The sequence below is a fragment of the Pseudorca crassidens genome, chromosome 7 (assembly GCF_039906515.1).
Source record: "Pseudorca crassidens isolate mPseCra1 chromosome 7, mPseCra1.hap1, whole genome shotgun sequence".
NCBI classification, from domain to species: Eukaryota; Metazoa; Chordata; class Mammalia; order Artiodactyla; family Delphinidae; genus Pseudorca; species Pseudorca crassidens.
The window spans coordinates 20,806,358-20,831,541 of NC_090302.1; the positions used below are offsets into that span (position 1 = coordinate 20,806,358).

The window sequence follows — 25,184 nt, forward strand, 5'->3', positions numbered from 1 at the left end:
GGGCACCATAAGGATCTCAAAAGTCTTCCAACAAAATTAATTTTGATGCATTACATTTTTATTTTTTTATTTTTATTTTTTATTGATGTATAGTTGATTACAACATTGTGTTAATTACTGCTGTACAGCAAAGTGATTCAGTTATACATATATATATACATTCATTTTTTTAAATATTCTTTTCCATTATGGTTCATCATAGGATATTGAACGTAGTTCTCCGTATTATACAGTAGGACCTTGTTGTTTGATGCATTACATTTTTAAGAAATATTCCAAATAGCTTTATTTGAGAAGGAATGTTTTGAAAGCAGACTCTTCGTAGAATGTCCCAGCTACCAGGAGAGTTGAGAATATCTTACCCAGGCAGTGAGAAAGGGCCTGGACCACTACTAAACAAAGATCTCAATGTGTTGAGTCCAGTGTGTTGAGATGATGACTGAAATGGAATTGTGGGAGTGGTAATATTCCGAAGGTGGTCTCTGACCGCTTGGAACATTTCTCTTCCATTTTGTATCTGTCAAAGGTGACATGTAGGTGCAGAGATAAATATGGATGGATGGGGGAGTCAGTTTATGGCTTGATAAACCTGCTGTTGGTCAGTGAGGTGATGCTGGAAGAAGTGAGTGGAAGAGGCTCGTGTGGTAGGGTTGGGAGATGATGGAATGCAGCTTTGAAGGCGGTGCTGGGTTGCCATACAGCCCACTGCAGCTCTGGTTCTGCAGCCAAGTCTCTGTGCTGTCATATCCCAGAGCTCCAAGAAACCTCTGAGCAAGCACAGTCCAAATTCAAGAGTGAAAAGCAAAGCCGGAGACAACTGGAACTCAGGGTGACGTCCCTGGAGGAGGAGCTGACTGACCTTCGAGCTGAGAAGGAGTCTCTGGAAAAGGTAAGTTCTACATCTGAAGTTTCTCTGTTGGGCCCAAGTGGCCAGGGTTAGCTGTTTAATAAACATTTTTATTTTCCTTTTAAAAATTACAGTTGCATGTGCTCATTGTAACAAATACAAATAATACAGAAAAGTATAAAATAAAAAATAAAATTTATCTTTTCCCCCTCTCATACACTAGAGGCAACAACTATAAAAGATGTATGATTATTCTTCCAGATTGTTTTCTGTGTATATAATATATACATACACATACGTATATACATGTATGTATAAAATAAATGTACATACATATATGTACGCTGATAACATTTTTAACAATAATGAGATCGTATTTATTTTTATTAATTAATTTATTTTTTATTTTTGGCTGCGTTGGGTCTTTGTTGCTGTGCGCGGGCTTTCTTTAGTTATGGCGAGTGGGGGCTACTCCTCATTGTGGTGCGCGGGCTTCTCATTGCGGTGGCTTCTCTTGTTGTGGAGCACGGGCTCTAGACATTTGGGCTCAGTAGTTGTGGCACACGGGCTGTAGAGCACAGGCTCAGTAGTTGTGGTGCATGGACTTAGTTGCTCCGTGGCATGTGGGATCTTCCCAGGGCTTGGACCTCTGTCCCCTGCACTGGCAGGCAGATTCTTAACCACTGTACCACCAGGGAAGCCCCTGGGATCATATTTAATACTTAAAAAAAAAATTGTATTGTGGCCATTATACTAATGAGAACTTTCTCATTCTTTTTTTTTTTTTGCAGTGTTGATTATTTTTATTTATTTATTTATTTAAATTGGGGTATAGTTGCTTTACAATGGTGTGTTAGTTTCTGCTGTACAGGAAGTGAATCAGCTGTATGTGTACATATACCCCCTCCCTCCTGGACCTCCCACTACCCACCCCCATCCCACCCATCTAGTTCACCACAGAGCACCAAGCTGAGCTCCCTGTGCTATACAGCAGGTTCCCACTAGTGATCCACTTTACACATGGTAGTGTATATATGTCAGTCCCAATCTCCCACCCCCCCTCCTCCGCCCTGTGTCCACACGGCCGTTCTCTACATCTGCATCTCTATTCCTCCCTGAAAATAGGTTCATCTGTACCATTTTTCTAGATTCCACATATATGCGTTAATATACGGTATTTGTTTTTCTCTTTCTGACTTACATCACTCTGTATGACATTCTCTAGGTCCATCCACGTATCTGCAAATGACCCAATTTCATTCCTTTTTATGGCTGAGTAATATTCCATTGTATATATGTACCACATCTTCTTTATCCATTCATCTGTCAATGGACGTTTAGGTTGCTTCCACCTCCTGGCAATTGTAAATAGTGCTGCTGTGAACATTGGGGTGCATGTGTCTTTTTTGAATTATCGTTTTCTCAGGGTATATGCCCAGTAGTGAGATTGCTGGGTCGTATGGTAGTTCTATTTTTAGTTTTCTAAAGAACCTCCATACTGTTTTCCATAGTGGCTGTATCAATTTACATTCCCACCAACAGTGCAAGAAGGTTCCTTTTCTGAACACCCTCTCCAACATTTATTGTTTGTAGATTTTTTGATGATGGCCATTATGACCAGTGTGAGATGATACCTCATTGTAGTTTTGATCTGCATTTCTCTAATTATTAGTGATGTTAAGCATCTTTTCATGTGCCTCTTGGCCATCTGTATGTCTTCTTTGGAGAAATGTCTGTTTAGGTCTTCTGCCCATTTTTGGATTGGCTTGTTTGTTTTTTTGATATTGAGCTGCATGAGCTGTTTGTATATTTTGGAGATTAATCCCTTGTCAATTGCTTTGTTTGCAAATATTTTCTCCCATTCTGAGTGTTGTCTTTTCATCTTGTTTATGGTTTTCTTTGCTGTGCGAAAGCTTTTAAGTTTAATCAGGTCCCATTTGTTTATTTTTATTTTAATTTCCGTTACTCTAGGAGTTGGGTCAAAAAAGATCTGTGATTTATGTCAAAGAGTGTTCTTCTTATGTTTTCCTCTAAGAGTTGTTTTTTTTGTTTGTTTTGTTTTGTTTTGTTTTGTTTTTGCAGTACGCGGGCCTCTCACTGTTGTGGCCTCTCCCGTTGCGGGGCACAGGCTCCGGATACGCAGGCTCAGCGGCCATGGCTCACGGGCCCAGCTGCTCCGTGGCATGTGGGATCTTCCCGGACCGGGGCACGAACCCGTGTCCCCTGCATCAGCAGGTGGACTCTCAACCACTGCGCCACCAGGGAAGCCCCTCTAAGAGTTTTATAGTGTCCGGTCTTACATTTAGGTCTTTAATTTTCATTCTTTATAACTACTACATAATAGTCTACTGTGAGGCTGTACCATAGTTTATTTAACTATTCACCTGTTGATGGATATTTATGTTTCTCTTTTTTCACTATTTCAAGCACTGCTGTTGTGGACATCTTTGTACTATATAACTATTTTTGCAAATTCTTTTGAGCATTTCCATAAAATGGATCACTCGAATTAGAATTGCTGCATTAGGAGGGAGACGCAAGAGGGAAGAGATATGGGAACATATGTATATGTATAACTGAGTCACTTTGTTATAAAGCAGAAACTAACACACCACTGTAAAGCAATTATACTCCAATAAAGATGTTAAAAAAAAAAGAACTGCTGCATCATAGAAGAGTGCTTAACATCTAAATTTTTGAAATAAATATTGCCAGATTATGCTTGAAGAGTTTGTTAGCTTACATTTCCAGCACTGTGTGAACAAGCCCATTTCTCCATAGTTTTTCCAACTCTGCACGTATCGATTTTTCTAATCTTTATAGTCTGATAGGTGAAATATACTATCTTGTCTTAATATGTGTTTTTGTTAGTATTAAAGCTTTTATATATTTAATGCCTATTTATATTTCTTCTGTGAATTCTTCTTAATGTCCTTTGCTATTTTATCTATTGTAATATTAGTTTGATTTAGAAACACTCTTAAAGGTGCTAATCCTTTGTCAGTCATAGATGTTACAAATATTTTTCTAGTTTACTGTTTTTTAACTTTAATAGTATCTTTTGATGTTTTATAAATTTAATATCAGGGTAATACTAGCCCCACTGAATGGATTGGGAACAGTTCTGTCTTTTTCTGTGCTCTGAAACAGTTTAAATATGAAAACAGCAACCTCTTTCTGAGGTTTTAATAAAACTCTAGTAAAGTCCTTTTGGCCTAGTGCCTTTTTAGGGGATAAATCTTGGTCTGTATTTTCAGTTTCTTCTATGATTTTCTCAGGTTTTTTAAAAACCAGTTCTTTCTGATCTTGGGGGCTGTTTCAGTTTTTCACTGTTCTAGATACTCCTGCAGTGACCGTCCTTGTAGCACATTATCTTTGTGAACATGATCTACTGCTTCCTTAAATTATAATTTGTGTAAATTCTGGGTGTGTGTGCGTATTTTGAAGGTCCTGTCACAGGATTCTGATTTTCCTACCAGTAGATTGTGAAAGTATCTACTTCCCTCTGCCCTCACCACTGTTAAGATATTCCCCATCTCTTCATAGAATGGTAGATAAAGCTCTTCTTGTTTTCCTTCTTCTTGTCACAATTTTTTTCTGCCAGTAGCCAAGAATGTTAAATAAATAGGGGAAATTAAATTGCAAAAATGAATTGTTTCCAGAAACGAAGTAAGGACCCAGTGATGTTAATAACTACCAGCACCAACCATCACCATCTCCATTTATCCTCTATCAGACAACTAGAGCTGATGATGGTTCTCTTGTTCCTAAGAACCTCTCAGAAAGGAAAAAGAAGTCAGCTCAAGAGCGCTGTCAGGCTGAGGAGGAGATAGATGAAATTCGTAAATCACACCAGGAGGAATTGGACAAACTTCGACAGCTCTTGAAAAAGGCTCGGGTGTCCACGGACCAAGCAGCTGCAGAGCAGGTAATGGGAAGCTGAAGCACTTTGGAAATAAAAGGAAGGCATGAAGGACTCAGAAAAGTTTCTAGTTTCTTCTTTATCCTTTAGGGTGAGATTTCTCATAGTTGATGGGCTAACTTTGGACAAAGGTGGAAGAAGAGCCAGGAATCGAATGGAGAATCTTCTTCCTTTTTTAAAGCTTAGTGAGAATTTTACTATAAGTAAAATATGAAGGAAAAAATTCTTTATAAAAACATTCCAGACATAAGGCCAAAGTCCTCACCCACCAGACACCATCCTTCAGGCACATTATCGTCCTTGAAAAGAAGGGACTTATTTAGGTAATTAGGCAGGGAAACCAGGGATAGTGGCAGTACACAGCTGGATCTCTAGTCCGTTTGACAGCAGCCTTTCTTTTGGTAAGTTCCTAAATTCATGTTTGCATGTTCTTTAATTAGAGTGAATTGGTGCCCTCACTTTGATCACCTATGGGAATTTGGACAAAAATAAGTTTCTTCTGAACCCATAAAGTTTAAGGGCCTGGATCCTGAAAAGTATGATCATACTAGGGCCCTGCCTTCCTGGGACGTGTCTAGACAGTCACACCTTTACCTGGTTGGAGTACCTTTTAGAGTCCTAGCAACCAAGGTCTTCCAAACCGTTGTTTCCTTGCTAAATCTGGGCTCTTAGCTTACTCTTTTTGCCTTGTTGAAGATGGGCTTCCTTAGATGCGACTGGACCCCCCAGCATACGGGTATTACTTTCTCTTGGCAGCTGTCTCTAGTACAGGCTGAGCTGCAGACCCAGTGGGAAGCCAAGTGTGAACATCTGTTGGCCTCTGCCAAGAACGAACACCTGCAGCAGTACCAGGAGGCGTGTGCACAGAGAGATGCCAGGCAGCAGGAGCTGCTCCATCTTGAGGAGAAGGTGGGTGTTTTCCCTGGACTTAGACAGCCTGGTTAATTTGAGGCAAACAGGTTGTTCAAGTCTTGCAGATCCTTTTGTACCTGAAAGATGTTAATAGCTTGAAAACAGAATCATACTTGCTCAGCTCTCCAGTTTATCAGTAATCTTTCACATACTCATTTGGGATGACAGGTCAGTGACCTAGAAACAGCAGCACTCATGATCTGGACCATGTTTTCCATTATAATCTGATCCTTCATTTATTAAGCAAATATTTATTGAGTGCCAGTTGGGTTCCAGACACTGTGTTAGGGAAAGGAACTCTCCTCAAGAATCTCACAATCAAGGAAGGGAGACCGAGGAACAGAGATAAGGATTAAATGCTGTGAGACCCAGAAGAGGAAGTGCCTAGGGGAGCACGGCCAAGAAGGACAAGGAGCTTCGGTGAGGTGGGGAAGGCTGGGGGCGGCGGCAGAGGCTCTGGGCAGAGGCTCTGAGGTGGGCTGGAGCACAGGTGTGGTGGAATCATCTGGCATAAAAATGAGAGAGAGAGAGGGATGGCTTAGCGCCAAAGTCCTCATATCTGGAGGTCAGTTTCTTAAAGTACCCAGTTGAAAAGAGGAAGGCAATCTTGTAGGTGAATAGGTTGCTTCTAACGTCCACTGTTCATATGTCTGTGTGACTAGGGTTATCAAACCCTGCCCCACCCCCGCCCCGCCTTTTTATTTTATTCTTGACCTGATGAGGAACAAGGCAAGTGACCTTGTTGGTAAAGAGGAGATGAAGTTGTGAGTTGAGATTGAGTGATGAGGAAATGGAGTGCCCTGAGTCAGCAGGCCTGGGTGGGGGCGGAGGGTGTGGATGTCAGCAGACCAAACGAAGTGAGATTGACACTTGAAGCTTAGGATGGTTCTCCTCCTCCTGGGTTTCCTGACCTTCACCTGGAAGTCCAGGTTCCAAGGCCACAGCCACAGTCTGTTTTGCAGTGTTTAGCCCTCCAGGCCCAAGTCACAGCCCTGACAGAGCAAAATGCACAACACATCAAGGACCTGGAGAGCAAGTCCCAGATGTCTGGGGTTGAAGCTGCTGCTGCTGCTGCTGACCCCTCAGAGAAGGTGAGCTGCCGATTTCGGAGAAGTGAGCCATGTCATGTCAGGGGATTGAATGTACACATCAGGCGCTCGGAAAGAACATCTGTTAGTTTGTTGTGTTGTTAGCTTTTTTCCTAACTTTATCGATCTCCCACTTATCTGACTTAAGTCACAGTTAACCCATTGGATCTATCTCTTTGGTGGCAACCCCCAAAGGGCCTTATCCTGAGGCTTTGACAGATAAGGGAAATGTTTCTAAATCACAGGGGAGGAGTGGGAAGTGTGCCCAGCATCTTCTAGCCACTAATCCTCATAGCCCATGACAGCTCTAGTGGTGGCCACGGTGGGAGGAAAGCATCAGTGAGTGGTCTTTGAGCAGTCTTGGGCACACAGGCCACAGCTTACCCATCCTTCATAGCCCTCCTCTCAAGTGCTGCTCATTATTGAACATTGTCCCCTCCACAGTGACAGCCTTAGGTGTCTCAGTCATTGACCAGCTGTGTCCCACTGTAGAGTTCTAAGAGGGCTTCATTGTAGCCTTCCAAACCTCTCTCTGGAAGTTACATGCATCCCTTAGTCGCTTGATTTTGGCAGTGTACATTTTGGTACTGTTTTTCTCTCCTCATGTCGTCACTCAGGTCAAGAAGATCATGAACCAGGTGTTTCAGTCCTTGCGGGGAGAGTTCGAGCTGGAGGAGTCTTACAATGGCAGGACCATTCTGGGGACCATCATGAACACTATCAAGGTACAGCTGGCTCTCGATTGTTTCATCGAGATGGGTATCTTGTTGCTCAAGTACCGTCTAAGGGATCCTGCGTAAAAAAATGATTCAAGGCTGTTCATCAGTAACTAGGATGCCTGGAATGACTTACCTGCACAGATATGGACAGCCTCCTTTGAGAGGAGGAAACAAAGTCATTTGAACTGAAAAAAACTAACTGAAAAACAAAGTCACTTGAACTACATGACCAGTTGTGTTAATAGGAGAGCTAGGAGTGCCTGGGAGTGCCTCTGTTTCCAGTCAGTGATCCTCTCCTCTTTCTTGGCTTTTGAACAGATGGTGACTCTTCGGCTGTTAAACCAACATGAGAGAGAGAAGGGAGAGAGCAGCAATGAAGAAGAGGAAGAGGAAGAAGAAGAGGAGCGACCTCAGAGTGCTTCCGGACAGTCTCAGGCACCCTTGAACAGGGAGAGGCGGGAGCCCCCCATGGTGCCGTCAGAGCAGGTGGTCCAGGAAGCTGCCCCGCTGCCTCCTCAGGCCCTCCCCACTCCCCAGGCTGATGCACAGAGAAGGGAAGGGGAGCCCTCGGAAGCAGAGGCGCACTCAGAGATAAAAGAACCGGCTTGCCTCCCCTCCCGAAGAGCTCTGGGGCCCCCAACTTCAATTCCCCCTGTGCCTCCAGGCCCTGTGACTGTGGACTCTGCGGGTGAGGAGGCGCTGGCAGCCAGCCCATTGGGAGATGCCTGTGTCGGGGAGCAAGAAAGCTCCACGAGACTGCCCCTGACTTCAGACCCCGAGAAGGTGGACCCGCTGGCTGTGGGGCCTGAAAGTCCAGGAGGAGAGCCTCAGGCTCCAGAGCTCCAGAAAGACGAGGATGGCACTAGCTCCGCTGCTCCCTCCCAGGAGCCGCACGGCACAGAGGCAGCGTCTGCGGCCGTAGGAGCAGTGCCTGGATCCGAACACCGTTCTCAGCATCCCAGGTGTGTCCCCTGGGCAGAGTTTCAGGAACAAGGCGGCTGCGTGTGGAGGTTGTCTCTGGTTTTTCCAGGGCTGGTGACTCATCCTCAGAGCCTGGCTGGCCGATTTGCTTACTCATTCATTCATTCATTCATGCATGCATGCATGCGTGCATGTATTCGTAATAGGCTCTGTGGCAGGCACTGTGGTAGTGTGGGTGGCAAGGCAGAGTTCCTGAGCTGAGGAGCTTACAGTCTGGTGGAAAGACAGACAGACTCTTACACAGTTGAGCTCGAACAGCGCAGGGGTTAAGGGTGCTGACCCTCTGTGTGTAACTTTACAGTTGGCTCATCCCCAGATTCAGCCAGCTGTGGGTCGAGTAGTACTTTAGTACATATTCATTGAAAAAAGTCTACATATAAGTGGGCCTGTGCAGTTCAAACCTGTATTCTTCAAGGGTCAACTGTATGTTATAAATGCATGACAAATGCTTCATAAAAAGAAACAAACAGGGTGTCTAATAGAGAATAAAGGGAGAGTTATTCTGCATCAGACAGAGTGGTAAGAGGGGCTTATTCTTCTTTAGATAGAGTGATTAGAAGGAATTATTCTACTTTAGGTAGAGTGATTAGGGAAGGATTCTGAGAAGGTAACATTTAAGCTGAGACCTGACGGATGGATAGACGCCTTCCCTGCCAAGAGTGGGAAGAAGCATTTGCAGAAAGCAAGAACAGCACGTGCAAGGCCCTGCGGTAGGAGGGACATGACACAATCAAGGAAGAAGGCACAGTGAGTGGGAGGAGAGTGGTGTTATGCTGAGGTTGGAAAACTCAATAGGAGCCAAGTCATGTGAGATTTTGTTGTCACTGTTGGAAGTTTGGACTTCAAGTGCAGTGAAAAGCTATTAAAGGGGTTTAAGCAGAAGGGTGCCATGGTCTGATTTACCGGCTTTAAAAGATCGCTCTGGAGACTTCCCTGGTGGTGCAGTGGTTAAGAATCCACCTGCCAGTGCAGGGGACAGTTTCGAGCCCTGGTCCAGGAAGATCCCACATGCCACGGAGCAACTAAGCCCGAGAGCCACAACCACTGAGCCCGCATGCCACAACTACTGAAGCCCACACGCCTAAAGCCTGTGCTCTGCAGCAAGAGAAGCCACCCCAATGAGAAGCCTGCGTGCAGCAGCGAAAACCCACTGCAGCCAAAAATAAATAATAAATATAAATAAATAAATCTATTTTAAAAATTATTTAAAAAAAAATCGCTCTGTAGGTTATGGAGGGAGTCAAGAGTGCTGGGAGGCCAGTGTGGAGAGGGAGGAATTCCTGGGTGATTACCCCAGGATTCTGTTGGATTCTTAACCCAGAGCCTGTGGGCATTGTGGCCTGGAGCAGAAACAACATTTTCCTATGACTTGGTTTTCCTGATTTTTCTTTCAGTCTCTCTGAGGATGAAGAGGATGAACTGTTTAAAGGGACAACTCTGAAAGTTCCCAGGCCCAAAGCACAGGCTGAGGAGGAGGATGAAGACGAGGTGGTAAGGAAGTCCCAGGCGCTGCCAAGTCCTCACACTGCTCCCTGGGGGCCCTTCCCTGCTGGCTGTGAGAAGAGGAGTGGAGTCTGTTGGTGGCCCTCTCCCTGGGCTCTGTGCTCAGGGCCCTGTGGGAGCAGGCTTGGGGTTGGGAGGGGGCAGCTCTGTAAGCATGGTGGGGGTGGTCAGATACCACTTTATTCTTGACAAAGGACCACAGTCTCCATTCATGCAGCAGTGGTTTCTACTTTAAGTAAAGAAAGTCGGGCTGCTTCGTCCTGTACTAGAGTGCTGAAGCCTCAGGCTTCCTCAGCTCTGCTAAGGGATTATATTTTAGAATTGGAAAGGACTTTGATGATCTTCTTGTCTGGCATCCTCATTCACAAACAGACTGAGGCTCAGAAGGATGATTTACCTAAAGCCAAGAGTGAGTTAATGGCAGAGCCAGGACTACAACCCCAGGCTCCTACTAAGACCACCTGTTTCTAAGCATTTTCTGCTTCATCAGCCTGCTTTCTAATCAGCTGCCTTGTTTTGTCACAACATCCCTGGGCAGAAAATGGGTTAAGCCCTGATAGCGTAGCCTCACTTCTCGGGAACTACTCTGGCCCATGATCAGTCTTCACGGGACCATCCAAAGGGAAGGCCACCAGAGCAGAAGGTACCTTAGTAGAGGACACTCAGTGTGCCTTCTCCAGCATCAATCCCCGCTGCCCCCATGGGACCTGTTCCCTGCCAATCCGGAAGAAGAAGGCCAGGGGCTCAAGTCATGAGAAGAGAGGAGAGTTTCCTCGGAGGCCCCTTAATCCCCCTTATCCTCCTACCTGATTGGAGGGTGTGAGGGAGGGAGGGAGACTAGGGCTAGGAGGCTGTGGCCCTGGGTTCCTGGGGTTTCTTCATCTTGGGATTCTCCACTTGGTCATGTGGCCAAGCCTCTGAACTCGACTCTCTCTCAGATGGTGGGGCCGCGTCCAGAGCCAGACAGACCGCCTCAGGCCACAGCGTCATTTTTTCAAATGTGATTGTATTCTTCCCTGCTTCCCTTCATCCTCCTGCATCCTCTTCCCTGAGGTCTGTCTGCTTCTCTGTTCCTTCATCCTACTCCCACTTTGCCCTTCGACCCTTCCTTTCTGACACGAAATGTGTAAGTTACCACATGAGAGGAAACCTGTCCAATCAGTACACGTTTCTTAAATAAATGACAAAATTAGCCAAACAAAGTTGGTCTTCTTGTCTCTGTGTTGAAAGATTGCCTCCCTTCTCTGACTGCTTGTCTCAGCTTTTCTGGAAGCCTAGGGTTTGCTGGCCTCAGGGTTGGTCCTTTCAGTAAAACCCTAACCAGCAACCTCCCTTCCAACCTGGAGCCGGGAACAGATGCTGGTCACTTCACCTTGCCCAGGCGGGAAGTCCATCTGGTGGTGCAGGGACAAGTGAGGACTGACTGCTCTTTCCTGTTTTGTCAGAGCATGAAGGGACGCCCGCCCCCAACACCCCTTTTTGGAGATGATGATGATGACGAGGACATTGACTGGCTGGGATGAAGACCCAGGAAACTGGTGCAAAGGTTTCTCTACCAACCTTTCCCTAAGCATGATTTTGCACATCCAGCCCTGGGTCTAGACGAGCCACAGGGTGAGGTGAAGGTGAGCATCCTGAGGACAGTAGTTCAGATATCTGAGTTAGCCGATTTCTGAGCTCCCGCCTGGCCAGGTGAAGCAGAGTGTGAACCTGTCTTCAGAACGCTGGGGTTGTCAGCAGCCCGCCATGGTCCTGCCTCAGAGTCCCCCATGGAAGAAGGGCTGGGGGGCTCCCCTTCAGCCAGTCCCTACAAGAGTCCTGCCCACTCCCAAGCTTTTTATTCTCTGAACTCTCAGACTGATCTGCCTCTCAGTACTCAACTGTGTCCCAGCAACAAGACTGTCACCTGGGGTTAGGTCTCCCTGGTAGAACCGAGGGTGGAGTATACCATCTAAACCCGGTTCAGTTAACAGCCTTGCCTGCAGTGCTGGGACATATATCTTTTCTCTGCCTTAAAGCTGATATAAGAGGTCAATGAATATTTGAAATTAACAAAACTAAAATAAATGTTTGCAATGAAACTTGACTCAGGGTGAAATCGAATTTGGTTCTGAGGGCAGTCTGTGCTCTCTGGGAATCTAAGGGTAGGAACTGTAACAGATCTGGGTTGGTTAACATGCATGAAAGCATTGTGACATGTTCCCTTTTGTACTTAACCCTGGAACTTTTAGGCTTTCAAAGAAGGTCACCACTCTGCTATCCCAGCTCATCCCAGCTACTTTAAGGCTCAGGGCAGCAGGGTTGTCTGAGGACCAGTCCTGTCATCCACTGGCTCCTGCAGGTGTAGTCCTACACCCTAGGAAGCCATGCAGAGAAGGTGGGAGGGTCCCTGTGTTCTCTTGTCATCCATGATGGCACCTGAGAGATTGAGTCTTCACTTTGAGAGCACCTTCCATTCCCTCTGAGTTTAGGCCCAGGACTAATGTAGGGAATACTGAGAAAATATCTGTGGTCATTTTACTTATTCCAGGATTTTCTAAAGACCATGCAGCAGGTCTTCAAAAAGTAGAATAATTTTTGTTTGTTTTTGTTTTTTTTTTTTGCAGTACGCGGGCCTCTCACCGCTGTGGCCTCTCCCGTTGCGGAGCACAGGCTCCGGATGCACAGGCTCAGCGGCCATGGCTCACGGGCCCAGCCGCTCTGCGGCATGTGGGATCTTCCCGGACCGGGGCACGAACCCGTGTCCCCTGCATCGGCAGGCAGACTCTCAACCACTGCACCACAGGGAAGCCCAAAAAGTAGAATAATTTTAATAAAAATGTTCCCTGATTTGAAATGTTTATAAGATAGGAACCTGAATTCCACTCCATCTGACCTGACATCATCCTTTTTGATGACAGCTTTGAGTGTGTCTCCCATTTGTGGGCCTGGGAGGCAGTAAAACCTACCATTTACTAAACTTTGTTGTTCAACAAATAGGCACTGTTGTGGAGTACTTTACCCAGACTGTCTCACCCCCAGCAACCCTTGCAGGAGACACTGTTGTCCTTGTTTTATAGAGAGACTGAGGCTTAGAGAGGTAAAGTAACCTGTCCAAAGTTACATAGCTAGTAAGCAGCAGGACAAGAATTCAAATCCTGGTCATTGGATTCCGGAGCCAGGGCTCTTGGCCACCCCAGCAGCATTCATCTTGGGTTGAGGGAGGAGGGCAGTGATGTTTGTCAGAAATACACGCTCAGCCTCAACCCTCATCTGAGTTGATGAACAGACTCCAGCCCAGGCTGCCTGGCTCTGCATCCTAGCTCTGCCACTTATTAGCTGGGTGACTTTATTTAACTTCTGTGTGCCTAAGCTTCCTCATCTGTAAGACAAGGACAGAAATAGTTTCTACCTTATTGTGGGGATTAAATGAGTTAATATTGTAAAGTGCTTAGAACACTGCCTGGCACATAATACGCACTATATAGGTGTTTGTTAAATTAAAAAAAAAACCAAGTAGAGAAAATACCACCTTTTGTGATTTGGCTCTGAAGAACGTTGACTGTGCCTACTTAACTTGGCCACATAGTCCATTTCTCTAGAGCATAGATTTTTTTTAAAAAGCCCTTCACGCTGTGAAAGCCTCAGATGTATTACTGCATTTAAAGAGACTATCAGGGACTTCCCTGGTGGCGCAGTTGTTAAGACTCCGCCTGCCAACGCAGGGAACGTGGGTTTGAGCCCTGGTCCAGGAAGATCCCACATGCTGCGGAGCAACTAAGTGCATGTGCAACTACTGAAGCCCACATGCCTAGAGCCTGTGCTCTGCAACAAGAGAAGCCGCCGCAACTAGAGAAAGCCAGCACACAGCAACAAAGACCCAACGCAGCCAAAAATAAATAAATAAATTTATTTTAAAAAAAAATAGACTCAAACTGAAGAGGTTGCTGGTCACCCACCTATGGAGAGTCTTATTTCAGCAGTGCCCGAGGGCAGGGGTGGAGCCTTAGCTGGTCAGGACACATAAGTGGATGCCAGAGCCTCCATCAGCAAGACAAGAAATCTTATACTTGTTGTGACGCTGAGCAGCTTTCTAACTGCTTATTTGGGGAGAATGCACTGACTGATCAATACTGAAGGCGTCACGTGCTATACTTTGTTACAGCTATTTCTTACTGTAAATTTTTAAAAGTGGTTTTGATATATTTTTGCTTCTGCCCTCAGGGAGAGAAGGTGCTAATAATTGTGCTGACACGGGCGTTTATAGTCCATGTGACATTTTTCTCATAGCAGGTTCACCATCAATGTCTGTTACGTGCACAAAAGAATGGTTTGTTGACTAGGCTGGCATTGGGGGTGTCTGCCTGAGGGAATGGTGTTTCAGGGCTGGGTTTCGCTGAGCACAGAGTTGTCCTCTTAGCAGACAGACAGACTCAGTCTTTGGACAGCCCTACTGCCAGCACTACCAGGCAACTGGCCCCACTCAGCTCCTGCAGTTGTTATCAGGGTTACATGAGCTTGCTGTGTGAATGAGGAGAAACAGAAAAACAGTCACAGACTATTTAAAAATATATATTTATTAAAATATATTTCTTTTTAAATTCTCAAAGCTTCAGATCTTTCTTCTAGCCCACGAGGTACCTGAATGTAGACGTTACAGTATACAGCAGTGATTTTCTCTCCCTGGGTCTGTTCTTTCCTTTTCTTGAAAGTGAAAAGGTTCACGTATCTGAAGAGCCCCACCTAACTCTACTAGTGCAATGCTTTGGTTTGACTGCTTTATTGCATCTTCAGTCAGTACCCCCTGTGGCTTACTCAGTATTTTAAATGGATGAATCATGTTTCCCTACCAGATCATTATGGGTGAGCAGTAAGTAATAAATAAAGAACATTTGTATTGAATATTATTCAGTGCAGTTCTTGGTTTTGCATAGAAGGAGGATCAGGATAAGGGGGGAATTAAGGCCATGAAGAGCTCCCTGACACCTAAAGCCATTGAAGTATCATCTTCCTGCAGGCAGTGCTGTCTGATGGGAGGAGCTCACTCTATTTGGAGGATAGGTGAAAGCCTTGCTGACAGTCCTGCTTTTCTGCCTTTAGTCTGCTGTCACTCTCCCCCCAAGAAAGGGAAACAGGTCCTGCAGATGCTGCCATCATCATGAAACCTGCCCCCCGGGTTCTGGTCTCTCCGTTCACCCTCTGGTCACAGCACCCTTCTTAAGGCACAGAAACACTATGTTTGGGCCCTCTGCAGCCTGGCTGAGGAGCTACAGTGGCCTCAACTCCAGGGAGCAAGTGCTGGCTTCAGCTGAAAGTTTCCAGGAGCTGGGGATGCCGTGAGAACAGCCAACAGAAGAAAAAGGAGATGTGGGGCTGGAAGTTCAATGTCTGGAAGGAGGGGCCCCAGCTCTCTCCAGCTCCCAGAGCCTGCACGCTGTCACCAGCTAAGTCATGCTGAGAAGTGGATAGGCTAGGTAGTAGCCCACACCTGAGCCCAGGACCACGCCGAAGAAAATCCAGGTGTTGTAGGACATAACAGCCAGCATCATGAAGTAGCCGATGACCACCTGAGCGACATGAAGTAGAGACTGGCCGAAGTGACACAAGAACCACCTGGATAAAAAGGAGAGCCAAGTCAATGTTGGTAATGAGCTGGAAGCTAGGAGTTGGTGTCAGGGAGTAGAAAGAGCAGCTGAGTTACAGGACTAGCTTATTTATAATTTGTATGCTCAACCCAGGAGAGATTTCTTTTTAAAGAGACATATCAGAAAACAGTGATTGAGAGGGGAAGAGGGACCTGTGCAAGGAGTTTAGGATAATCACTTCTCCACCACATTTAGCTCTGAGCTTCCTGGTATCCAGGGCAAAAAGGGAGAATGAGATATGTAATCTGTCACATCTGACAAGGGATAATACAAAATCATCAGTAAGGCAGATTTTTTTTTCCTGAATCTACTGTGAGAGGCAGTATTACAATGGAAAGAGCATGGACTTTGTTGACAGATTAATTCCTAGCTCTGCCACTTACTAACTGTGGCTTAGCACAAATGTCTTAACCTATTTGAACTTAAATTTCCTCATCAGTAAAACAGGTAAGAAAATACGTCCCTTGCAGCGGGGTTGTGACTATTTGAGGCACTCATGTAAGAAACAGGCAGGCCCGTTAAGCACAGCTGGAGCTGCAGAGAGGGCAGAAGGGGGATCCTAAGTGGCTGTCCTATCAGAACAGAAGGGAAGAAAGGAGAGAGAGGCCACCCCCGCCTCCACCACCAAGCTGGATACATTGCTGACAGCAATTCTTATTTGTGGGGGGACAGCCACAGGTCCCATCTTGGGTTTGGAAGCCTTAGTGACCTAAGGAAGCCTGCTGAGATTTGGGGGAGGGCTGGGTGGACACCCCTGTTGCTAGACTGAGGCCTGCACCAGAGTCCTGAAGATTGGAGCCTCCCACGTGGCTGTTCAGAGAGCTCCAGCCTGGGCATTAGGAGACCTGGGCTCTAGCTCACGTCACTACTTACTAACCGTAAGCACTTCAGCAAGTCCTGGTCCTTCCCTGGGCCTCAATTTCCTTTCTGGGAAGTGGGGCTAAGTGCCCTGTGGGCCCAGGCTAGCTCTCAGGGTGAATGTAAGAACTCTGCCTTCCCCCCTCCCAACCCCCGCCGTCCGGAGTCTGTTACCTGAGGTGGGTTCTGCTGACGTGGGGGGAGTCTGAGCTTGTAGAATTCTGGTCTGTCTCTTCAATGAGCTGCTGGCTGGTGGAGATGGACAGGCTTGTCAGGGCCTGGTGGAGCAGCCTGGCTTTGCCAACCTTGATGCCTTCATACAACACAGCCAGGAGCAAGACGACCAACACCGAAAGGGCCATGCCTGTCAAAGGAGGCTGGGTTACAGAGGCCCAGCCAGGCAAGCACAGCTCCTCTTCTGCCAGCTTACCCGGGGAACTGGCACAGGAGGCAAAAGGGTACCTCCCCCAGCCACTGTGAATCCATTCCTTCTCCCTCCCTCTCTCATCTTCTTCCCCACCCTTGCTGGGCTCAGAACTTCCTGTTGCTTTCCCCCTCCAGCCCTTTCTTGATGGGGGTGGCCTACTGGAGTGTGGCTTTGAGATCACGAAGAGAAGCTTCCCGGCAAAGCTGGGGGCCGGTGCCGGGGGTGGGGGGGATCGGCGGGAGCATGGTGAGGGGCTTGGTGGGGGGAGAAGCCATCTGTGCCCCACTGCTCCAGCTGCGCCCCAGCAGGCAGCCCAAGTCTCTGTGCTGACTTCTTGTTAAGGAAGAAGCATGTATAGCAAGTTCCTGTTTACGTGTGCATATACAGAAAAGTCTGGAAGGAAGGAGATACGATAAAGGAGTCATAATTATCTCAGCAAATTAGGATACAGTTTTTTATTTTCTGTTCACCGAATTTCCCTAAGTTTCTACTGTGTACTACTTTTGTAATAGTGGGAAGAAACCAGCTATTTTACAGAAAACATTAAGTGCTTACTAGAACTGCTGTGTAAAATTAACTGCTAATTGCTACTTCTCTTTTACAAGTGGAGGGATACTAAGTGGTCCAGCTATAGTATTCTGGGGGGCCTCCAGGAGGAAATCATCGGCAAAAGATGCAGGTTTTTGAAATATAAAATTACAGGTAATTGCATGCACATGGTACAAATTCAAACAGTACAAAAGGGTATACAGTGAAAAGTAAGTATTCTTCCCAGCCTAGTCTCCCAAAACTCCAATGCCCCTGTCTAAAGCAGCCTCTGTGTATATAGCTTTCCAGAGATACTCAATGTATATATAAACCTCTGTCTAAATGACAGCACCCTATCTGTGCATACTCTTCAGCATCTGACATTGTCATCCAACTGTACATCGTGCATGCGTTCCCCTTAGTTCACACTGATCTACCTTATTCTCTGGCTTCGTAACATCTGTGATAGATTAGATTCTCCAAAGATGGCTACCTCACTGTATCTCACCCCACATGTTCATCTTACAATGTCAACACTCCCGCCATCAAGTGCTGTGGTCCACGTTCCCTCCCCTTTAGCCTGAGAAGACCTCTGTGACTGCCTCAAGCAGTAAAGGTGGAAGTGATGTTCTCTGATTTCCAAGGCTAGGTCTTAAAAACTAGGCATGAGTTTTTGTGGGGTTTTTTGTTTTTTTTACCTTGTTCTCTTTCTTTTCTTCCCCCCCTACCTTTTTCTCCTGGGACACTCATTCACTCTTGGAACCTAGCCGCCCTGCCACAAGGACCTCAGCTAACAACACCTGCTGAGAGTCCCAGCTTACAACCAGCACCAATCAGTAGACATGAGAGTAAGTCTTCAAGATGACTCCAGTTCCAGCCACTGTCTGATTATACCTGCATAAGAGACTTTGAGGCCTGCTTAGCTGAGCCCAGTCAACTCAGAACCTTGAGAAAGAATAAAATGACTGCTGTTTTAAGCCACTAGGTCTACCCCACAGTAGATTACTGGAGTGGTAACACATTGTAGGGAGGGCCATAGTTCATTTGATCAGTACCTGCAATGATGGACATTTGGGCTGCTTCCAGTCTATTTTTATTTTATTTTTTGAAGGTACTCAACAAAATTTATTGAATGAATAAATTAAGAACTAAGAATTGACACTTCCAAAACACTGCAGTCTTTAAAATTGTTTTAAATGGACCTCAGCTGTGTAGAACTGGATTATTCATAATCTTTGCCTTTGCCACTATCATCACTGATGTAAGAACAGTCCTCTTGTAGTCACTTGTATTTTACAATCTGCCTAGCAAGCTATAGTTAACAAAATCACATGTACTATTTCAAAATAACTTTTGAGAAACATGTATTATTTCTATTAACAGATGTAATAACAGACTTCAATGCACTAAGTAACTGAATAAAGCTACTCAGCTAGGAAATAACATATCCTACTCCGTTTCTAATGCCTGTGTTCCTTCTACTAATGTTACAATGCCTTTCATAGTCCATTCCCAGGTTTTAGAGATCCTGGTAGGTGGCTGATGTGTACTGAATATTGTGATCAATGCAATTTCCATCCATAGGTTGCCAGCAGAGATTATAAAACCAGAAAGTAAAAATGGCGACACGTGGAAGAACACAAATATGAATCGGGTCTAAAGGTATATAAGAGGAGAAAGTAGAAAGAGCTAGAAAGAGCTAGAAGGATTGGAGAGAATGGGCAAATGGGAGATGTGGGCTCCTAACAGAGATAACTGGATCATGGGAGTGAAAGCTCTCATCTCACCAGCCTATTTTTTAAATGCAAGTACTTAAGTGGAAATAAAACTCCATCATGAATTAGTGCCCGACTCTGCCTTTTCAAGTTAAAGGAATACTCTTCTCATCTGAGGTCAACGGCTGCAGCAGCTGCTCTGGGCTTCTGATCTGATGCTGGACAGTGAACCCTGTATAAGGGAGGTGCTAAGAGGTAACAAGAGGCTTTGATCTAGTTCTGGCTCTGATGCTTACTTACTCTGTGTGACCCTGGACGAGTCTTTTCCCCTCTCTGGGCTTCAGTCCCCTCCCCTGTAATAGAGGGGAAAGCTGCACCTCCTAGCCTCTCTCTGGGCCTTTGTGAGCATCAGTGAGATAACAGAGCCCTTTGCAATCTGAAGGGCAGTGGTTCCAAATGGAATTATAAATGCAAAGTTCCCGCTCAATGTTTATGCAAGAGGAGTCAGGATCGCTAAACTGTCCACCGAGAATAACAATAACGAGAACCCAGGTTCCCACTGCCTGGAGGTACAAGGCTTCCCAATTCTTACCTGCAGGACTGTGGACACTCCAGAAATCAAAGAGAAGCACTACCTCATCTGAGAAGATGAAATGCATCTGAAAGAGAAGGGACTGCATCACAGGGGGCTTAGGGCAGTGGAAACTGTGTTCCCTAATGCTCTCCAGCAACCTCTTGTAAAGGCCCAGGAAAATGAGGTCACTGGACTTAAGTGCTGGAAGGGCCATTAGGGGCCATCAGGGCCAAATGAGGCCAGACAAGGCAGGGACTTGCCCAGGGTCCCACAGTGGGTCAGCAGTACAGCTATAGTTGAGCTGGCCCTGTTCCAGGTAGAAGTAAGGTGTTGGTGGGGAGTTGCCCATCCTCACTGGGCCAATTGGGTCACAGTGCTCTCAGGTCATGCTGAGATGACTCCCCTGTGCCCTCCAAAGCCAATGGGAGAAGCACTAGACTGAGGAATGACTACCTCTTCTTACCCCCTGGGCCCCAGCTGTTCTGCTCCAGCAGTGTTTATCATGAAAGGGCCCAGGGACAGCTGTCTTCAGTCTGTACCGCCCACCTGTTGGCTTGAAATTCACTAAACATTTGCTGAGCCCAATTGTGTGCCCAACATTATGGACAAAGGTTAACGTCTCTGCCCTTGATGAACGCACAGTCTTATAGAAAGAATGAAGGTAGAAGCAATGCGTGCACAGCATCTGTCTGAAGGCTCTTCTCGAAAAGCAGCTGGTCCACCCTGTGTTCAGGGTGGCATCAAGGGCTTTTCATATATTATCTCATTTCACCAGTCTTCTGTGTGACAGGGCCAATTAGATCCAGCTTACAGGAAGGAAAACGGGGAACCAGGCTCTGAAAAGTTAAGTAATTTGCTGAAGGTCACAAAGCTAACAAGTTGGCAGAACTGGGATTCAAACTCGAGCCTAGTTAGATCCAAAGCCCTATCCATCTATGCTGCCTCTCAATGACCAAGAAAGGAGAACAAGATGGGAACTGAATGGTGATTCTAAATGCCTGTACCAGGCTTAATGACTATGTTTGGCAAGGTTAAAGCCAGAGAGATCAATCAGTTCACCCTCTCAAGGAACAGAAGTTTCCCTCTTGTCACAACGTAAGACCTCAGCCAGCAGAAGCAGCTCTAGAAACACTGTCAGTGCTCACCCAGCTGAGGAGATCCTGGCTGAGATCCTGGGGTCAGCTGGTGGAAGCCTTTGCCTTCAAAGACAATGGCCAAATATTAGAATCCTCAAACGCCAGAGCTAGAAGTGTCCTCAGAAAGTTGTTTTTTTTTAATTGAGATATAATTGACAAATAACATATTAGTTTCAGGTGTACAACATGATTCGATATATGTATATATTGCAAAATGATCACCACAAGAAGTCTAGTTAACATCCATCAAGACAGTTACAATTTTTCTTTCTTGTGATGAAAACTTTGAAGATCTACTTTCAGCAACTTTCAAATATACAGTATTATTAACTAGTCACCATGGTGGTACATTACATCTCCAGGACTTAATTATTTTCTCAGAGAATTTTTAGTCCCCTGGTTTTCACTTTTTTTCCACGGGACACCAGCAAATAAAATCTTCCTTGTAACTCCACTATATAAAACGCAGGGCTCTGGGTGAAGAGGGGAGAGACATGGGAGCTCTGCTGAAATTCAGTGTGGAAAACATTGATCTAGTCCAATTCTAGTCCCTTTCTAACCCCTTCTCCTTTGCAGATGGGGAAAAGGAGTCCCAATAGGGGAATGGATTTGTCCGAGACCTCATAAGACGAAAATGGAAACCTAGGCAGTCTTTTAAAAATCCTGTTGAATAATTTTAAAATAAAAGTAGCTTTTTATCTCCCTAGTATGAAAGTGATACTGGCTCAATGTAGAAAGCTGAAACAATACCAAAAAGAAAGTAAAACTCATTTTGAGTCCTACTACCCAGGGACATGCCGTGTTAAGATTTCAAAGAGAATATCAGTTGAGGTGGCAAAATGTTCACAAAAGATTAATATGCAGAAACACACGGGTACGAATAATCCTGTGAAATTCCATTTATACTGGAGGTGCGCTCATGCAATTTCAGAAGCCTCTGGCACCTTCTCTGCAGGTGGGGTGGAGGGAGGTGCTTCTACCCCTTCTCTGAGTTCATGTGATAAAGCAGTTGGCATGACTGGAATGTCCCCTGTGGCTAATTAATCAGAGAGGTTCCATAACTGGGTTCCTTCTGTCATCCTTGGGCCTGAGCCAGCTATCTCTGGGGCCCCAAACAGTTTTTGCAATAGACCTGAACACCCACCAAACAGTACAATTAATTCAATCAATAAGCATTGCTGTGCTGGGGATGCAGGTGCTGGAGATAGAGAGATAAATGAGACAAGTCCTTGGCCCCCAAGGAGCTAGCATCTGTTAGGGGAGAGGGAGTGAACAGATATTACAACGGGGTGTATGTATTCAGCAAGGGGGAGAGGCACAGGGGAGCCAGCTGGGGTACTGGGGATGAAGACCCCTGGGGGACACCTAACCCATCCAGTGAGGCAGGTGGCTAGGACATCTTCTGAAGCAGGAGGCAGCTAGGGGAAGATGGACAGTCCAGTATTTCCAAGCTGAAAGTGTCCATACAGAGTGTCCACCCCACTGGGGAGTAAGGAGCCAGGGAGGGACAAAGACTCACCTCTCTTGCCTTTTCACAGCAGACAAAGATTCAAATCAGCACACCCTGACTTGGAGCTGCAGTTTTCAGTTAAATAGTCCCGTGGTCAGATATGCAAGGGGCGGGCCTCTCATCCTGTTTCACTGCTTAGGATAAATCCGGGCCTCCAGTAGCTGAGTTATCTGCTCCTTGTTCAGGGCCCCACCCTCCTAGGGAGGGGCTGTGGTGAAGAAGAGAGCAATCATGGGACTTGCTTTCTTCTTTATTTTCTCATTTGGGGTTACTTACACTTTTGCCCTCAGTTATAACCCGAAGAGTTTAGAGGAAGATTAAGGTCGCTGTCGTGCCGCTGACTGGGGATTTTTTTTTTTTTTTTTTTAATTATTTGGCCGCGCAGAGTGGCATGTGGGATCTCAGTTCCTCGGCCAGGGACGGAACCCACGTCCTCCGCATTGGAAGCGCAGAGTCTCAACCACTGGACCACCAGGGAAGTCCCTGGGTAACTTTTCACATAAGCTCTTCCCATCCGTTTCCCCTTTTAGAGGACCGGCAGGAGGGGGGTGTGTGCGTTTGACTAAATGACGTGCATTGGCTTCCTGAATCTTCAATTCTACGACATTCTTCATGGGATGAAGAAAATTGCGTATATGATTTATTCAAAGACCAAAGAGGTTTGCAAGCTGTCATTCTCTCCAGCCCAGGTGAACTCTACCAAGAAAACTAGTTTATCTGAAACGCTATTTCTAACCCAAGTGTAGGGAAGATGGAAAGTAGCCGGCTCTGGTTTTTTTTTCCCCAAAAGAATCAGACCACGAACTTGCAAGACAGGGAACCGGTCCGGGGGTGTGTGCGCGCCCGGCCTCAGGCTGAAATGCTCCGGGCATTCCCTCTTCGTGGGAGCCTTCCCAGAATCTCTCCCAAGTCACTGCGCCCAGAGCTGGGGACCCTCAACTCCGTCTTCACCCACCGCGCCCCGACCCTCAGCTGCCCCACAGCTGCGCGTAATGACTGCTCGTCGAGCGGGACTGACTCCCAGCAGGAGGGACAAATAAAAAGGAAACCCCAAAGACGCGGCCGGCGCTGCCTCTCGCGTGCCCCCAGCCCTGTTCCCGCGGTTGACAAGGCTGCCAACACACCCCCTCACCGGCCCTCGGCCACGGGCGGCGGGCACCTCGGGATGCCAGAGGTCGGCTGCTCCTGGGACCCCGCCCCAGCGCCCACCCCGCGTCCGCTCCTCTCGGCGGCGCCCGGACTCACCGCCATGGTGAGCAGGCTGGGCGGCCAGGCCCCGGAGCCGCGTCTGCTCGCTCGGGTCTCCGGGCTCCAAGTCCCGCCCGCAGCCGCCGGGATCGCAGCAGATGCCGCGCAGTCACGTGGCCGGGGCGAGGCGCGCGCGGGCGCCTGGGAGTTGTGGTCCCCACGGCGCGCCCCACTCAGCGCGTCCTCGGGCGCACCCACGTGCCGGACCCCCTGCCGAGCCCCAGGTCCCAAGCCAAGCGGGTCGCTGGGCCAGAGCCGCCAGCACAGCGGACTCCCTCCTGCCTTCCGTTTGGCCCCATTCTGTTTTGCACTTGACTTCGCAATTATCATAAAAAGATTTATTGCTTGTTATAATAAACCGTACGAAGCTTAACACATGTTGAGTTATATATTGAAGAGTCCATCCTATGGACTTAATAGAAACAAATTAGAAGTAAATTAAAGAAATTATGCCCTAGGCTTTTAATGTAGCCATTCTTCTTTTTTTTTCTTTTCCAATCTGATAAGTGAAAAGCAATACACAGTTGTAAATTTAATTTGTATTGCTTTGATTACTAGGATGGGAAACTTTTTTCTTATTGGTATTTCTACTTTTCTGTATTGTTTGTCCATTTCACCCATTCAGTTTTTTGGGGAAGTTTTATAGGGGATGAGGGACTTTTAACAGTATTTAATTTAAAATATATTTAGTATCCTAAATATATTTAGAAGAACTCTTTGCCAGTCCTTCTATGAGGAAAGTGGCTTCTTAGAGAAACCTTTCCAGAGACCTTGAACCTTACTAGCAGACCTTGAACCTGGAGTGTGACCTCAGTTCAAATCCTGAGCCAGCAAGAACTAGCTATGGGACCTCCAGCAAATGGCTTTATATTTTGAGCCTTGGTTTCCTGGTCAGTCAGTAAAATGGAAAGAATAGTAGAATCTATGTCATAGAGGTATTGTAAGCCTTAAATGAAGTCTTGTGTGTTAAATTATCAGCATAGAACCTGGCAGTGGGAGCTTGCTCAAAAAATGATAGCCATTGTCATCGTTAGCAGCAAATATTTCTGTTCTGTTGTAACTGAGTAGGACCCTATGGGGCCTTCCAGGGACAGACCCCTCCCAGCATGTCCTCTGTCTGCCTCTTCTTTGTAGAAAAGCTTTAGTCTCCTAAGCCTCCCCTGACTCAAGAATTAGTGATTGAAAGGGTGAACATGTAGTGACAAAAATAGCAGTTGGGCCAGGAGAAACAGGTAAGAATTTAAACAGTAAATCAGCCATGTGGCAGTCACAGAATCTTTTTAATTCCTCCCTGAAGTACCTAGATAACAGTATCTGATGCAAATTTCCTGAGTTGTTTTACCCCAACTAACAGAAGAAGTTGACTACTAGATGATCATGAGAATGGAACCCCCAGACCCACTGGAGCCTGAGGATTAATAATGTTGACCCCTGTGACACCAACCTGTTACCTCACCATCAACCAATCAGAGAATTGTGCACCAGCTGATCACACACCCTGCGATGCCCCTCCCTCACCCTGCCTTTAAAAATGCTTCCCTGAAGCCCATCGGGGATTTTGGGTCTTTTGAGCGTGAGTTGCCCTGTTCTTC

At 46.3% G+C, this 25,184-nt stretch overlaps 2 protein-coding genes across 13 annotated transcripts in view; one reads left to right on the forward strand and one right to left on the reverse strand.

Annotated features, from left to right (window-relative positions):
• FKBP15 (FKBP prolyl isomerase family member 15) overlaps positions 1–12,058 on the forward strand; it is a 55,649-nt gene extending 43,591 nt beyond the window's left edge. For 2 of the 5 annotated variants that reach the window (XM_067743604.1, XM_067743602.1), the window contains exons 21-28: positions 753–889; positions 4,584–4,775; positions 5,526–5,678; positions 6,644–6,772; positions 7,387–7,494; positions 7,807–8,450; positions 9,864–9,960; positions 11,418–12,058. In XM_067743604.1, coding sequence (XP_067599705.1) covers positions 753–889; positions 4,584–4,775; positions 5,526–5,678; positions 6,644–6,772; positions 7,387–7,494; positions 7,807–8,450; positions 9,864–9,960; positions 11,418–11,495 — 1,538 coding nt within the window. In that variant the 3' untranslated portion in view covers positions 11,496–12,058. Of the gene's footprint in view, positions 1–752; positions 890–4,583; positions 4,776–5,525; positions 5,679–6,643; positions 6,773–7,386; positions 7,495–7,806; positions 8,451–9,863; positions 9,961–10,910; positions 11,376–11,417 lie in introns of those variants that run through there. The other 3 variants (XM_067743606.1, XM_067743605.1, XM_067743603.1) reach the window with 2 other exon arrangements.
• Positions 12,059–14,507: 2,449 nt separating this feature from the next.
• Positions 14,508–23,696, reverse strand: SLC31A2 (solute carrier family 31 member 2). 8 transcript variants are annotated; one of them, XM_067743620.1, is made up of 8 exons: positions 23,590–23,696; positions 22,354–22,552; positions 20,844–20,897; positions 19,717–19,783; positions 17,498–17,545; positions 17,041–17,211; positions 16,629–16,818; positions 14,508–15,564 (listed from the first exon to the last, which is right to left on the reverse strand). In XM_067743620.1, exons 4-8 carry the CDS (start codon positions 19,781–19,783, stop codon positions 15,396–15,398), a joined length of 645 nt encoding a protein of 214 aa, XP_067599721.1. In that variant the 5' UTR covers positions 20,844–20,897; positions 22,354–22,552; positions 23,590–23,696; the 3' UTR covers positions 14,508–15,395. The 8 variants fall into 8 exon arrangements, with proteins under 8 accessions (XP_067599721.1, XP_067599720.1, XP_067599726.1 ...); XM_067743619.1 differs by lacking the exon at positions 20,844–20,897; XM_067743625.1 differs by lacking the exons at positions 17,498–17,545; positions 20,844–20,897 and adding an exon at positions 18,138–18,303 and having other exon boundaries at positions 17,041–17,274.
• Positions 23,697–25,184: the final 1,488 nt, after the last annotated feature.

Bases quoted from the DNA above. Each gene is read 5' to 3' on its own strand.
- SLC31A2 (XM_067743619.1), bottom strand. From the start codon at position 19,783: ATGCATTTCATCTTCTCAGATGAGGTAGTGCTTCTCTTTGATTTCTGG. The intron at 16,819-17,040 runs GTAGGCCACCCC...CTCCTTTGACAG, and splicing joins GATCTCAAAGCCACACTCCA to GCATGGCCCTTTCGGTGTTG. The intron at 15,565-16,628 runs GTAACAGACTCC...CTTTTTATCCAG, and splicing joins GTCAGCAGAACCCACCTCAG to GTGGTTCTTGTGTCACTTCG.